We start from the raw sequence: 17,036 nt of genomic DNA, 5'->3' as shown, positions 1-17,036 counted from the left end.
CAGATTGCAGTAATGTTAAAAAACAGCAGTCAACAGCTTTACCAGAGTTTTTCTGCAATGACTTACCTCGATTGCCTTACAGAAGTGTTTGGTTTTGAATAACAATATTTGCAAAACCCACAGGTATTTCCTATAGTAAATATAACAAGGGCCAAAGAAATGTTGCACATGTGTTGATAATCTTTTAGTTGAAAGCAAGTTGCTACTTTCAGTAAAGCTGCTACCATCAACTCCCTACATGCAGTGGGTCTGAAAAAACAAACATCCTTGAGTCATTAGATCCTGTATGAAGTTTCACATTTAGTAATACACCAATCTGAATGACCAGTATGTCTCTTTGGGTACTTCAGTGATCTTTCCCCAAGATAAACAAACCATGTGGCGATTAATTTGTACCTGACTTCTGAGGGAAGGATTAATGACAGTGAGGCTAATATAACCCAGTGCTAATAACACTTTCAGAATGACCTTCAGACAACATATGTGGTATTCAGTTTATACCTTCTGACTCTGAGGACCATCGCCTTCATCAGAAATGCCATCTTCCTGCTGATCATAAGCAGGCCCTCCCAGCAGCCTTATTCTCTTCTCACATTGCTTCTTTGCCACCGAGAGCTGATTGATGTACCTCTTCACATTGCGAGCCCTCAGCAGGTCAGCTTTCATTGCTGCAGTTTCTTTGCCTTTTGAATCTAAGAATAAAGCAAATCCAAAACAGTCTTTTACAATGTGAAAACATCATTGCACCATTGCCTCTGAGACTTGCTTGATCAAAGCATTTGTCTTTCATCAATCAGCAGTTCATACCAGCACAGATGCTGGAGAGACTGTATTTGAAACATAATGACAATGTTGAAACATTATCCAATGATACCTCAAGGGTTTACATAAGCCAGTAAAGAAAAAAACTGTTATTCAAATGTTCAGGGAAATCTAACCCCTCCAGCTCTTTTCCTATAGCTTGTTGCAAGACACATTCGCAAGACTCGCACTACTGGATGTACATTTATCAGATGGTGTTAGCAAGTTACCTACAGCCATGGTATCAGATAACACATGGAGCTGATGGTTTATGTACCTTACTGAACACAACACTGACTGATTGGAGCCATGAGGGACTGGATTGAATCCCCTCCAGCACAGCATAACATGTTCCCACACATCTCATTTGCAAATCTGTATTTCTTGAGCCTGGTGTGAACAGCACATCATACAGCATCTCCTCCAGATGGCAACATTGACCAAAACTCACTCAAAATGGTCAGATGACTAAGAAAAAAAAATAAAAACCTTATAATGCCACATCAAGACTGCACAGTACTGTTAAATAGTGAAGTAGAATGAAGATGACAGTCAGTTGAGTAAGACTTGGTAATAAAAGGTGTAATTATGTGTATTCTACATTGCAGCCTCTTCAGCTAATTACCAGAGCTTTAAAAAAGCAACACCAGATAAAGTACATTTAAAAAACCTTTTGCATTGAAGTAATTCCTGATTTATATCTGCAGGATACAACCGATTCACGTTTATACAATGGTTTTATTCTCCTCTTATTCAATGATAATACTCCTGTTCTTGCTGTCTGCAACTAGAGCATAGTAGCAAAGAACCTGGCTTGTACTCTGCTCAGAGATACATGAGAGATCTGTTCTACTATGTTCTTGAAATATCAAATGCTAGCAAAATTATGTAGATGAAAACAGTTTTCCATTTTCAAAACAGTTGGTGGAAAGAAACAGCTAGGCAGGTAGGTTTGTGAATACATAATGGTACCTTCCTTTTAAGACTGCTTTCACTCTTATACTTTCCCCTCAAAGCCACATGTAACTACTACACGTGACAGTTTTGTCACTTGTGTACTGAAGAGCAATTCAAGGAACATGGAGTTCCCTCAAATTCTCCTTGTAATGTGAGTACACATATAGGAAAGGTTATCAGGAGAATATTTTTAATCTCATTTTATTCTCTGTATGTATGTCAGTAGGGAACCTCCCAATGACTAATAGTATTTTAACGGGTAAGTATCATTTGCATCTTAGCTGCCATATAATAGTGATCTACAGAAATGATACTCACTGAAGCAAATGATAAAATGAGTTTACCATGATAAGAAAATAAGCCATCTGTTTTCCTGGCATGTTATCTCCACAGGGAAGTCAGCAAGGCATTTAATTTAACGTTTCTGTTCCCTGACCTGAGGTACCAGCATTAATGAAATAAAAAGGAGAACAACAACAGACAGGAAAAGCCCCTAAGAACAAAATAGCTCTCCCCTTCAATTTAAAACCTTTACAGCTAATTCAAATGCTCTGGACAGTAGGTTAGCAGGAAGATTAAAACCTAACATTTCCCCTCCTGCACTTGTCTTTAAGATGATTTTTTAAATTCCCAATTCTCTCAATAGCTTAAATACTTTGGGCTCAAAATGCATACTTGAAACCTCACACTTCACAAGTGCTACACACCAATCTTCGACTTCTTAAAAGAAAAGTATCCCTCTTAGCAAAAACAAGGCATTCTTGGAGGGCTTTCAAAGTAAGCCTACTTTACCTGAATTCTTATCATCCTGCCATTGCAGCAGGCCTCTAGGAGAGACTAACATGCCCTACATCCCTCGCCCGTTTCCAGTGATTTATTATTTTATTAGTTAAGACAGTCCAAAAACATTTGTCTCACACAGCTCTTCATATCCGTAAGGAGCCACTCCATGTAAGAAACACTTGGAGCAGTGATGAAGATCACAATGCCAGCCTGTTTCTACTCCCTGGTTAAACATTGTCACTATGAAAGCCTGGAAATGATAACTTTTGATAAATAACCAGGAGACTGACAAAGAGCAGCCCAGAATGGAGAGTGCAGAAGAGACAGTGTGGATGCATGGACAAACACTGAACACTACTTCCCTCTTTCAAAATATGAAAATTAAGTTGGCAGAAATCAGAAGCATTTTCATGTCAACTGTGGAAGGTAAGGTGTGTATCACTGGTTTTCTCCTAGCCCTAATCTCCTTTTGACACCATTGAGAATTCTCAGATTTTCAAGATCTAAATTACTATATGTGCTTTTTTTCATACTAAGCCCTGTCAAAAAGATATTTTAAGCTATACAGAGAACTTGTCTTTTTAGTCTATTCTTGCCTGGTCCCACCACCACCCAAGTACAGAAATATAACTAAGAGCCTTTTTTGGCCCTTTCTGAGTATCAGTGAGAATGTTTCCTTACACTCAGGTATCACTGCATAAACTAGATAAAACCATAAAGTTACAAAGCAGAAGGCTTATATTTATATATATATAGAAAAGGGATATATGCTACTCAGAAGCTGTTTCATCACTATGAAAGAAAATGCATGTTCTAGGTAATTTTTTTTTGTTGTTAATAGTAATGACTTTACAGTTTGAGGATTTTTTTCTAAATTATTATTAAAACCAAACAAAATCACTCCTCATCAGCAAGAAAAAAAAATGCTTCTTAGGCACTTCCTCACTGTGTGAGATGCACAAGTTTTGAAGCAACTCTTGAGTTGCTCAGACTCAACAGCTGAGCAGGGTTTTTTACATCGTCAAAAATAATTCTCCTGATCAGGGGAAATTTTGACAAGACATGCACTGCCACAGTGGAACCTCAAAACGCCAGAGGAGCACTGTGCACCCCTCCCAAGGGCATCCAAATGCAAATAGTACCAAAAGTAGAATTCCAAACTCTGCTTATCAGTCCACGGCTATGAATAATTCAATTGGCACTGAACAACATTAAAATGCAAACAGATCAAATGAGCTCTAACTTACTAAGCAATTAAAGCTAAATTATCTGTGCCAATCTTTTTTAATTCATGCATTTTTTCAGATCTAAAGTGATTTCTGACAAAGCCTCCACATTTTCTTCCGAATCAATACCATGATTTGAACTAGGCCAGGAACAGATCTTAGAACCCAAAAAGATTTCTGAAGCTAGATTCCTCAAGCTTAACATTCTTTCCTCTTCTCTGCATTAAATACATTAAATTGTGGTACATACTTACACCACCCATTTTTCAGCCAGAATGTTGGACCTTGCAAACGATCATCATGCCAATACCACACTAAAACTTTATTACCATAAACCACAGTGAAGGATACAACAAAAACCATGTATTTGAAGACATACATAAAGTCTGCTTAAAGTGCAAAATAAATTGTATTGTAGTACCGCATGAACTGTCCCTTCTCTTGGTAGTAGGAGAATAAAACAAAGATTTTTTCATTTTAAGTACAGAATTATATATGGCAAAAATATGATGAAAATAGAAGGTACAAGTTCTTCCTCCCTTACACGTTCAAGAAGAACAGATACCAGACCCCTGGCAGCATGCACAGCAACCTTGACTTGCTGACCTGCCTCTGAAGAAGCCACACCATGCAGAACACTGTACGCATCTCTGCAAGACCTTCTGCAAGCACCAAGTGAAGCACATGTGGTGCCTACTTAATGCCCTGCTGAAGTGTCTAGGTAGCAAGCACCAATTTTAATGTTTTCATAAACACAGTAACTGCAACATTCTAATATATAACTTGACAATTGTTACAGATGCCTGTGAACCCTCAAACTCTGAATTATACATTTTCAAAGCCTATGTAGGCTTGGAAAAGTATTTGCTCAGTTTTGCAAGAGCAGGACAGACTCTGAGAAGAACAGTACATATGGTTCTTTTACTGCCCACAGTATGAGCGAAGGCTCTAACATGGTCAGACAAGAGAATGAGTCAAGAAAGCGCTAAATCCTGAACACTTCAGGCAACATATCTAGAGGAAGGAACTTAAAGAGAGATTGCTGAGAATTTAGGCACTGATTATTAGCAATGCATAGTGCAACACAGTCCCTCATGTAACAGCCACAGCTGAGCAAAACAAAAAGCGAAGGTAAATTTGAGCATAGGAGTAAATATGTACTAAACAATTAATACATCTACCACACACAGCCCTGTCTGTAGGACCCCACATACCTTTGGGTCACTTTTATCTGACCAGTCAGCCTCTCTCCTCCCTCTTTCACTTATGGGCATCTCTCCAAAGCAGCCATGGATAACACACCTTACCATCACTAGCACACACAAGGGATCTCAGGATGAGAAAGAACTTCCTCTACAAAATGTATTTGAAAATTACAAATCAAAACAAGTCTACCGTGGTCAGAGTCACTGTAACTTTCATTGTCACCCACAAGGATCCCCTCTACACTTACTGCCTGAGCACAAGCTGAAAGTTAGCTCTTTAAGCACTGCCAAAAAGCCATGCAAAAATAATTGTGTATGTGTGTTTATTCCTGAGTGGAGGATGGGGGTGGGAAGGAGGAATCGTAATACAATTTTCTCATAATTAAGTTAGATGGCATCTGTAATGCTGTGGAATGAAGATGTGCTCATTTTACTTCACTCTAAATTATTGTCTTGACAAAACCCACACATTGCAACCCACACACCCAAGTTCACTTGGAGCCCCAGTTTCTAAAAGGAAGGTCCATTTTTAGTCAAATATTTTAGTCGCTTTCAGAACCACTATCTAAAAAGCCTGCCCACAATAGTTCTGTTTCTGTACTAGCTGTTAGTTCCACTTATAAAAGAAGATATCTCAGTGCACAGTGGGAACTCTCAGCAGTAGAAATCTTCTGCTGCAACTGAGTAGATCTCTCTGTAGAGAAATGGCTGTTTATTTGATCTGTCTTGCAATCCCAGCTTGAAAAGGAGCCATTTTCTCAACAGGGATGCCCTCGGGTCAATTATAATGTGGTGTCTGAAAAACCGTACCAACCAGTTGTCCAAGGGTAGTTTTTAGTCAAGCACTGCAGTCAAGCATAAGGTGAAGGGCACAGAAAATTAGAAAGCAAATCAAGGAGATCCCTTTACAGTGTTGGGGAAAAATAATAAATAGGTTTGTTGAGATGTGCCCTGTTTTGTTTCAAAAAGAAGCTAGTAAAAAGAGATCCTTAATAAAATTCTTGTAGGATCATGTAACACAGCACCAGTAAGAGAAGGAAAAATGTGCCTTAAAATTAGAAGTACTATATTTAAACAGTTTCTTATTCACATTACAATGAATATCAAGTTATTATAGCAACTTACTTTTGTTGCTATTTCATTATTGTTTTTGAAGCCTTTGCTTTAGAAAAATTAGTATCTACTCTTCCTTCTAGAGACTCAGATCCACTCATGCTACAATGCCTAATCTGTGTATTTGTCCTCTTACAAACTGCTTTACTAGCTCAAAATGCATAAACATTTTAGATAAGCATTTCTAGTCCTTTAAAATCTCGAACACATAGATTTTGTAAAAAACCAAAACCAAAAATCCTGAAACTACATAAAATTCTGTTCAAATTTAGGTCAGAATTCCAAGGAATTCTTATCAGAAGGCAAGATGGGGAGAGTTTTACAGATGCAGAAAGATGTGATTCTTCCAACCAGAACAGAAGTGACTGTAGAAAAGACCACAGTCCAAAAACATCAACAGGAAAAAAACACAAAGGCAAGTTTAATAAAAAAACAAAAAAAAGCAAAAAAAAAAAAACCCCACAAACACCAAAAAACACCAAAGCCAAGTGTCCTGGAGTCACCCTGAGGACACGTAGGAGGCCACAGTTTGGAGGTAATGCAGATACATGTACAGATCAGATTCAGCTCTTTTGTGGAAGTGTAAATGAGGAAGTATGGTAGCATCAGCATGCAAGAAAACAGCTTCTCTTTATAGGGGCCTACACTTGTCCAAAATAAACTATTAACACCTCTAAAAACATTAATGCTACATTAGGTGTCTTACTTGGCTTTCACAATAATCAAAAGCAATTTTCCTGGCCATAGAAATTATCCACCCACAACAGGCATCCTACTCAATTTTTTTTGTGTCTCAGCCATATGACATTTGACTCAAGGAGCAGAATGCAAACCTGTGGGATTTTTGTGAAATGAACGGCCATACAGGCCACATTGTGAACGAGCCATGAGAAATACTGGTAGTGTTAAACAATGTGTCATCAGAGTTATGAATAGACTATGCTGGTAGTGTCAGAAAATGTTATAAGTTTAGACAATGCTGTTTTATAAAAGACAATGTGGTCTTGTAAATTATGCTGAGCCAAAGACCTTGAAGCAACTGAAAAGTTACTAAAAAAGATGAGCTCCATGCAGAAGATAAGGAAATGGGGAGAAGAGCTGCTGCAGCTAAGTTGTGACTGAATTAGCATTACATAATCTGTTTGTGGTCATTGCTGTTAATTAACCAATTAGCTTTAAAGTTAAGAGTGTGGTCATCACACAATAACCAATCACTAAATGCCATGTATTTAGTAGAGACACGCTTGTTTGTATATAAGCACAGTCGTGGGGGTAAATAAATGGGATTTGCTTTCAGTCATATTGATTGTGTTGGCATCTCTACGTACTCTCTCATCACACAAACTTACTGCTGAACATGAATAAGATGCTTATGTTTTCATTTACTCTCCTACATTCACATGCCAGAAGATTCAAGTATTAGAGATCTGAACAGAAAAAAGACCCTATAACATCCCAATTTTTTTTACTACAGAGGGTTTAATACAATGATGTTTGTAAATACTTTAAGGTACTTTCTGCTTTTATTATAGGCACTAAAAGCTAAATATTTTCCCAATAGGTGGCACCAACTGTAGCTAACATCAAGTGCAAGAACCCTGTCATTGCTGAGGGACAAGCCTTCCTCTCCCACCCCTCTGGGCACCAATATCAAATGTATACTTCAGTATCACCAGACAAAATAATGAAAGTAACCAGGCAACTGTAGCTCATATAAGACATCAGTCTGAAACCTGATTCTCAGACTACTCATCCTTTAATAATAGAGACCTAATTTTTTTATAAACAAAATATTTTTTGCCAGTTTTAGAGACTGAATTCTCTCTTCAACAAATAGTAAAGGTACATACTCCTATTCAGGCATATTTATTGCTAGTCATGTACTAGCAGAACACACTTCAAGTAGATAGTAGCTAAGCACTCACTGCTGCAGAGTATTGGCCACTCCTGCTGCATTAAGGGCTCTTTGTGTTTGTTGCTGTACCTTTTGCTATTGAAAACACTGCCTCAGGAGGCTCTCATGCCCCAGACTGATGGAGGCTGAGAGTATATCCATATACATATTATTGTACATTTACTTAACTCATAGTCTGAGAGCAGATACCAGGCTTGACAGACCGCTGGCCAGCCAAAGCTCAGCTGCTCTAGTGAAACACCTGGGCACTAAAGAAACAGTTATATTTTTAAGACCCAACTTTGCCACAGAATAAAACCGCTCCCGGTAAGACTACATCTCACCAGGGTGGAATTAAAGCTAAAGAGATGCCCATGACACAAAAAGCAAGAGCTCATTTACTAGCAGGAGAGGCTATCCCATGCCAACACCCATGCTCACATGCAATATTACAGGTATGCAGCAGGAACTGTGGGAAGAGATTAAAAAGGGAAAGACAATGATATTCTGCAAATACATTTCCATTTTGCATAAAGCTTACATTTAGTCCTTCACCATGAAATCTAGGTGTTGCAGGGAATGCTGAAGCACATTAGAAATCTGCCTTAAATTTATGTGAATTATAAGATTGCATTGTATGCTTCTGTTGGACATACTGTTCCACAAATGACAAGCAAAAAAGGTCACCTTTTTCTTCAGGCACAATGTGAATAACTATTGGCTATTTAATAAATTGTTTAGCCACAACAGCTCCCCAGTGGCTAATATTGCCAGCAATGCTAATCAACTCTTAAATGACACACAAGAATACCATAGGAGTAAACTACTAATAAAAGTCAATACCTTAACACAAAAATTCAGTGCACCAGCTAGTGGAATTTCTGCTGGATTTTTTTCAAATATAAGTAGAAAGTCAAGAGCCCATAAAAATGCAACCACCATAGAATAAATGAAACCAGATCTACTTTGGCAGAATAAATAGCAATAAACTCTTTGTATCTATTTTGCACTTGCAGCTTCAGGGTAAACATCTGTTCAGGGTGTAGAACAGTGGATACTGAATCAGATAAACTCAAGTGAGACAGAGGAAAGTGAGACAGTAATTAACTGTAGGAGCATAAACTGTTTAAAAATACCCCCCAGATCAATTCTTGTCGCAACAAAAACCAGTGGCAGCACAAATGGAAATACAGGCTTAACAAGATTGATTTTTCATAATGTACTCAGAGTTAACTTCCCTGTTCTCATTTTATTACTTTATGAAACAGACATTCCATTAAATAAACAGTTCCTACCTTTCCTTTTTTTTTTTTTTTTTTTGGTCTTAGTTTGACACAAGTAATTTATCCTACAGGAATGCATATCTAGTTCCATTTTAGAATGCAAACGAAAGGTCTATCAGTGCTGGCAACCTTGAACTTCCAGAAACTTGAGCATGAGTCCCAAATTCTTTCGATTGTCCAAAGATAATTTTTTTCTTCCCTCACGGCATGTTTATTTTCTGTTTCGTCATTTTTCATTATTCCTGAATCACTTTTAAAAGTTTTCCTTTGTGATACATGGAGCTAGAAGAGGATTTTTTTTTTTGACTCAACACACAGAGATTATATGATAACCTAAAAGCAAGATATTTTAGATTTGTTTGTTCACAAATGAATTTATTTATATTGTTCATTGCTTTTTATTATGTTTTGATATACTTCAGGTGTATCTATCCAAGCAAAAATTTGGCCTCTAATTTTGCCATCAGTATAATCTCCTGAAGATATACCAGTGTTGGTACACTTTGAGAAACCTAAAAACCCAGTATATGTAATAAGTGTAAGTACAAACCTAAGATGCATGTTGCCAAAACAGAAAGAAGAATTTAAGAGCGCTCTGTATTGCAACAGAAAACATAGTATGATGAAGAGTCAAAATGAAGTCTGACTAACAGTTATGATGTATCATTCCTTCTTCTGTGTTTTGAAACAAGAACAGAATGAGATTTTTAAGAACGGATTGCATGGCAGACAAAGATTCTCAGCATATGAATTCTTAATGCCAAAAATCCTAAATGCAGCAAGTTCTGAAAATTAATGCATCATTGATATGACCTTTCTCATGATCCACAAGCTTAGATGAAGATGGGCTGGGGGAATAATCACACCATTATAGTTTCTGGAAGAATCAGAGAAATGGAACAGAACTGAACTACTGAAGGGATAGCATTCCTAAAAATTGGTCTAAAAACCCCATGCATACTGTCTGCACATGTATGTCAGGAGTTCAAACAGCTTTTGGAAATAAAAACAACAAATGTGGCTTAAAAAAATGTAATCTTACCTTTCTGCCTCTTCACTTGGGGAATATTGCTGATTGTGGTTGCCTGAACTATTTCCACTACAATCTGATACCTAGTTTTATAAACATTAGGGGATGAGGGGGAGAGAGGAGAGAAGAAAAAAAAAAACAAAACATGGCATTAGTTTTTTTACAATGTGTTCTTCATAGAGCACACTTAAGAATTAATAAAAAACAGCCTTTTTTTCTTACTCTATTCCCTATGCATACTGCTCCTTAGGTTATCTTGCAACAAAAGGTAAACACCCAACTGAAAGTAACACTGCCCCTTTCTCTCAACTGCTGGCACTGCACAGCCAGTTAATAGTAAATACAATGTCAAGTCATGTTCTTGATGTTAAATATAAGTTTTCTGTAGGAAATTAGGATGGATGTTCAGTTCAAAAAAAAAGAAAAAAAGATCTGTCTGTAAGGGTCTTCTAGTTAGTGCACTCTACACATATATGGATCATATATAATAACTTAGGGGAAGCAAACAGGTATTGCACTTAAAAAAGTAAAACACCAAAGTACTACACTAGAGGAATATTAAGACTTGTTAATCACATGAAACTATACTACACATAATAGAAGACAGCTAATGTAGTTATTAAACCAAATTTTTAGTAAACCCAATCTTGTAACGAGCAGACACCAGGCACACAAAGAAAATGACTGCCAGTTAAATCTTTCATAAACAAAGTTCCAGTCCTAACAAACACTCAAATTCTTCTCGGTGCACTTACTTTGGCAGCTATTAATACTGGTATTAAAGCAAGTATTCTAGTGAATTTAACTCGTTCCTGTAGGATTTTCCTAACTTCATTTACCAAGTTAACTCCATCTAGATGAAGGCTGAAGCCTCCTGTAAAGTCTGCTATTTCTGTGACTACTTATTCTCTGTTTAATAGTCTACAATCCTTAAAATATATTCCCTTTCTTTCATGTGTACTTTTTTCACCAATAGCACTTAATTCCCTTGTTCCTCTTGCCTCCTGTAGCTCTTTTAGGATTTTGATTTCAGTCTGCCTCTTTGTATGGAAATATTGTTTTACACACATAATATCCAGTCCCTCACAACTACACAAGGTTTAAGCAAAGTAAATATGGCACATAGAAAGTATTTTCCACCTTGCAACATTTTTGCTTCCAAATTTACTCACACTTTTTCACATTCATGGTTTTACAAGTTTTCGTTATCAATTACATAATACAGCTTTTTTTTTTTTTCTGTTCCTCATTATATTACCTCAAGTAAGGGAGATGCTCTAAGTTACATCCTCAAAGATACTCTTTAGTTTGCTCCTTCGAAGTGCTGGGCTCTGGCTGTAACTACTTGATGAGAATGCTGCAAAACACTTCACCAAACAAACATCACCTGGCTACACTACCAGACCATGACCCTGTCTTCCTGAAAGTGTGTTCCGAATATTCTGTGGTGAGTAAACATGTAAGGAAGTTTTTAATGTGATGTATAAATTTTAGTTTCAAAAACTGAACTGTACTTGATAAACAGGACCAATCATGGGCTCACATCTAAATTAATTCTACCTTCCTACTCTTATCTCTTCCCTATTCTTTGTTATATTCATCCCTTTCCCTTATTTCTTAACTGAAAGATGACACAGCCAGTGACAGTGGTCTTTCTTACCATGAATTGTGCAATGACCTTTTGCTGTCATACTAATAAATACAAGAATAAATATAATGTTGGTGTTGAAAGCAGTTAAAGCTATCAATCAGTTTATTTCCACTATTTACTCTCAGCTATGTTTTTAACTCATCATGTTTTATATCTCCAGTTTTCTTCTGACAGAGCAAGAAAATTTCTTATTTATCTTATTTCCAATTTATCCACATTAATTTAATTCTGAGGGGTAATGAGGGTGAAATCTCACTGTTTAATGTCTTCCTCTTGAAATAAACAGGGATAACATATTTTATAGAAACTTGGTAAAACAGGAATAAACCTCTCCTTCCCTTCACGACAAGCAAACAATGACAGTAACCATTGTGACTCTGAAGGATGCAAGTTCACATCGGTGATGTGAAGAATATTCATAGGTAACCATACAATAGTCGCTTTTCTGGAAGTTTTGTTGGTTTGGGTGTTTTCCTCCCCAAACAAATCCAAATTTTTGAAAAACAAAAGGTATGAAAGGCAAAAAATCTCCCACAAGTGAAAACCAAAATAGCTTCTCTGAAATCAGCTAATGGCTTCTTATGAAAACAAACATCAGGTCCCCACAGGTCCCTTATAAAAATGAAAGGGATGTTTCCACAAAGCAGTAGAGACGTTCTGCTAAGAAATAAAGTGACCAAGTGTTAGAGGCTCACTATGGATATTAATGAACCTTGAATTCAGAAGTATTTCCAAAATTAATAAGTAGTTTCTGCATAATATAAATAAGATCTAAAAATAAAATCCATAAAAGCAATGCAGAAAATCAATATGGTATTTCTTCTGACAGTAATGCTTCTAAAGCAAGGAGAGAAAAAAGATATAGACAATCCTAGTACCACGTGAGCCTTTCAGGAAAAGCTATTTGCAAGGCAGAGAGCTTGTACACTTGCTTACAAGGAGTTCCAAAACACACAGCCTCCCACTCTTTTCTGTTTTCCTGTCCAAGAGCATCAACACCCCTCTCCCACAGGTTTCCACAGATTCAGCCAGGGATCTTTCCCTACTTACCCCACAACAGATGCCTGGTTCTAATCACAAGAAAGCCTTGCAAAACTCTTCTAATTAAAATCAGCCTGGAAGAATGCCTCGTGGGATTTCTCTACTGTAATGTCATGTGCATACTCAAGGAGCACAAGGGAGTCCAAGTTTTTTTTACTACAGTCCACAAAGAGTCAGAGGAATTGTTTATGAGTGTCTCATGGCCTCCTTCACTGAGCAACTTATTTTATGTTTATTTTAGAAAGTAGATAGTAATTAACCTGCAAAAATAAAGCATGGCAAGGACCTTTTAAAAAGCTAGTTTCTGAGCAACTGCAGTGCCTTGGGATAAATTTCTCTCCTACATAGAAAAGTATTACTACTTATACCTGTGCTTTACCAATATATTACATGGCAACGTTCAGGACTAATAGGAGGCTTATAGTTCATGAATGCCATGCACTGGCTCTGAAAAACTATTTTAAAATAAAACCAATAAAGAGATAAACAGAATATTATTACCCAGAAGAGCCTCTAACTGGGAGACGTGTTTAAGTACAGCAAGCCAGTAATTTATTCTTCCCCCCTCTCCTGTCATTCTCACAGACTCTAAACCTATTCCTAGGTACTAATTGCACAATGGTTTATCTGTTTCCTCCTATTCAATACCTTCTCTATAGACTTTTCTCTGTTTCACTGTGCTGTAATTTAAAACCTGAAGTATCATTTATTTTGCTCACCTAAAATATCACCTATATTCTTTTCCCATTCATACAGGGACTCCTGCTTGGCCTCCTTGACATAAATCTGTAAACTTTCACTGCTTAATGATGAAAGCTTTGCGTAATATAATATACAAATACAGCATCTCTAGCTGCTCCCAACAGTGCTGGAAAACTAACAGAACAGGAATCCATCCTCTGACAGGGGAAGGGCTCTACAGCCATTTCCAGAAATGGGCTCTACACAAACAGAGGTAGGGTGAGCACAGTTCTGAAATTAAGTACTGTTTCTTTCTGAAAAGAGGATACATTTTCTAAGACATTTTCAATTCAAATAGTGACCAGCACAGACTGATCAACATTACGTAGGGTATAGAGGAAAACATCTCAAGATCATGGTAGTTGGATTCCACAAGCTCGGAAGGAAAAATCCTAAGTGCAGCTAAACCCACATTTTTTCATAAAGCAAGTTTGCTATCTGATATTAGAAAACACCATTTAAACTGATCTGTCAGCTAAAAAGAGAGCTCATGGAGCTCCCTAATGTGCTTTAACAACAACAGTAGAAGAGTTGGGTTTCTTTTGAAAAAAGCAGAGCCATTAGTGTCATTATGCTAATAAATATGATGTCAATTAGGTTTTAGACAGAGTCTAATAGAGACTAATTTCTGCTCTCAGGAAAGGCACGCTGGCCCAGAGTAAAAAGCAAATTTTACTGCCAATGAACAATAAGTAGCCAAGCAACAAAATCATTTCAACATCACCTAAATGCATTTTCCTATATCTCAGAAATGCAAGTGGTTTCAGAATGAGAGAGAAGAAAAGGAGTAAGTAAGGTGCTATTTATGCAGCCCACATAGTGCATCTTGGTAAACCATCACTTGGTTTGATCAAGTGATCAGTCCAAGCCTAATGGAAGGTCTGGGTCACACCAGATGACAGCAGTGCATCAAATGGGATTGATGTGCTTGTGTCTTTCATCTCTTGCTGCAGCCATTTAGGAAGAGAAAAAGCTGACCTGCAGCAGCAACAGAAGGCAATCAGGGAAGAACAAAAAATACCAGTTTTGGTTGGTGGTAACAGATTAGGATCACTCTGGAAACAGCTTCAACAGTCCTCCAGAGCCTTGTGTGTGCTCCACAAAACCAACTCAACATCTAGGGAGATGCAAGTAGTATCTCGTTACTATGAAAGATGGAAGAAAAAAAGATATGATATTTTTGGGGAGGGGAAAATGCTATGAAAGTAAGCAGGTGCTATTTGCATTAGAAAACAGGAACTTCGAACAAGCTCATGGTATGTAGAAGCTCAGTGTTTGGATTTTTGTCTTTAAAGAATTCTTCAGATTTCATTAACAAGTTTAAGAAGGATGAAACTGGTAAAAAATCTCCCTGCAACAGTTCAGATCCTGTGGCAAAACAAACACCTCTTTCCACATCTTTCAATTCCATCACAGCATACTGCTCTGACTGCCCAGTGCCCATAGGGTCACTGCAGTTCAGAGTCACCAGACCACCATAACCAACCGTACTTTGTAACAATAATGAGGAGATAACACACACTCGTGGAAATTCAACATATTATTTTATCTAATTCCACAGAGGCAAGATACAAGAAGGGTCCGGTATGCTTTTCAACACTACAGTCATCTCTGGTATACTACAAAGTGGAATTCTTTAGCATTTTCTGCCTCCAAACCAAAAAGCTGACTACATTAGAGATTAATTAATGTTGTGGTTTATCATCCTTACTGTCTCCGCTTCATTAAAAGAAAAAGAAATGTAAAATCAAAATTCATTCAAATCTCAAGAACAGGCTGGCAAAGGAAGCACATTTAGTTTCAAATGAACTACAGTGAAACATTAAATACCTCAGTTGTTTCAGGAACTCAACATCAGAGCTGCTGTTAATGAGCTTGATGAACTCCTCATAAGAAGGAGCATATGTGTAGTCTTTCTTCTGATGCTCATTCATCTGTTCCCTGTACTCCAGCTGGCTGAGCAGCATTTGGTTAATATAATCTGGATCACTCAGCAGTTCCACCGCTGGTTTCAGTACTGGAGAGGAAAAATATTTTAAAACAAAATCCTTATGCTGAAGAGTAATTGCTGTCCTTCAAAAGCAAATTGCAAATAAAAGGCAAAAATAAGTACACAGTTGACAAAAATCCAAAACCACTCTTCTGGGCTACATAGCACATTTGAGATTGGACGTACTTTCTTGATAAAAACTTTCTGCTTATGCTATTACACATATTTATATACACTGACAAAGCTGAGCTCTATTTGGAAAATTCCACGTATTTTTGTTCTTTCTGCTGTATGCCTTGAAGGCTACAACATTATAGGCACTATAAATGAAAATTAAAAGTAAACTCAATCACATAATGCACTTGAGACTTCATAATTTCTGAATCTTATTTCAATAATATAAAAAATGAACAGTGTACTTCTCATCAGATGAAAGCCTAGCTGATAAAATAATAATCAAAACAGAAAACCCTCAATAAAAAAACTACACTGATTAAATCAAAGCCTAAAAAAAATTAAATCTGGTGTCATGATTCACCACATCCTTAAGCCTATAGATTCTATGTATCTGAATAAAACAGAAAAGGTCAGAATTGTACATATAATCACTAAAAATAATGCCATGGGAGGCTGGAAAAGTGTTTATCTATAATAGAAATTAGAAGAATGGAGTGGATAAACTATTTTTTATCCTGAAAGGTGCTAACCAGCCTGGCATCAAGTCAGGAGAGTCAAGTAAGTATATGCTTCATTTTGAGAATATGAAGTATCTTACTGGTTATTAAATTTTAGGATTTAAAAGCAGAGCATCAAGATATACATAATGAAGTCTGTAATTACTAATATTGTACAGGTGCAAATGGTTAATCATCTCCGATCTTTGATCTACCTTTTGTTGCAAGAATTTCTGCAAGGACTATGCGCAAGCTGACAGACTGGACATCCTTTGAGGGTAGGAGACAATACACCAGAATTTGAGAACATTTTTGCAGGAATCTTACTTCTTCATCAGAGCTCCTCAAGCATGGGTGCAGCAAAAAAGGTCTTGGTGGATCTTCCTGCCTACAAAGAAAGAAAAAAAAAAAAAAAAAAGAAAAAAGAAAAGAGAACTTACATACCACTGCATCACAATTAGTAACTATCTGATAAAATACCTGATAATGGATTTTGGATAAATAAGTTTGGTAAACAAACACTTTAAACCACGTGCATTTTACAAATATTGCTAATTTTTCTTAATGCTGTTAAGATATATTTCAAAATTCCTTTGTCCTGTCAATGCTTTCACCTTCCAAAATAGAAATATAGTATTTTAAAACTG

General features: G+C 36.9%; 1 protein-coding gene across 2 annotated transcripts in view; it reads right to left on the bottom strand.

Annotated features, from left to right (window-relative positions):
• SNX25 (sorting nexin 25) overlaps positions 1-17,036 on the bottom strand; it is an 82,034-nt gene that overhangs the window by 33,867 nt on the left and 31,131 nt on the right. For both annotated transcript variants that reach the window (XR_011725775.1, XM_071743303.1), the window contains exons 4-7: positions 16,605-16,777; positions 15,556-15,742; positions 10,305-10,375; positions 502-692 (exon numbers count right to left, since the gene is read on the bottom strand). Coding sequence is in view for 1 of the 2 variants with exons in the window: in XM_071743303.1 (XP_071599404.1) it covers positions 502-692; positions 10,305-10,375; positions 15,556-15,742; positions 16,605-16,777 (622 nt within the window). In the remaining variant the exon portion in view is untranslated. The remainder of the gene's footprint in view (positions 1-501; positions 693-10,304; positions 10,376-15,555; positions 15,743-16,604; positions 16,778-17,036) is intronic.

The sequence above is a fragment of the Heliangelus exortis genome, chromosome 4, assembly GCF_036169615.1.
Source record: "Heliangelus exortis chromosome 4, bHelExo1.hap1, whole genome shotgun sequence".
In the NCBI taxonomy this organism is placed as follows: domain Eukaryota; kingdom Metazoa; phylum Chordata; class Aves; order Apodiformes; family Trochilidae; genus Heliangelus; species Heliangelus exortis.
This window is presented reverse-complemented; position numbering and strand designations above follow the sequence as displayed.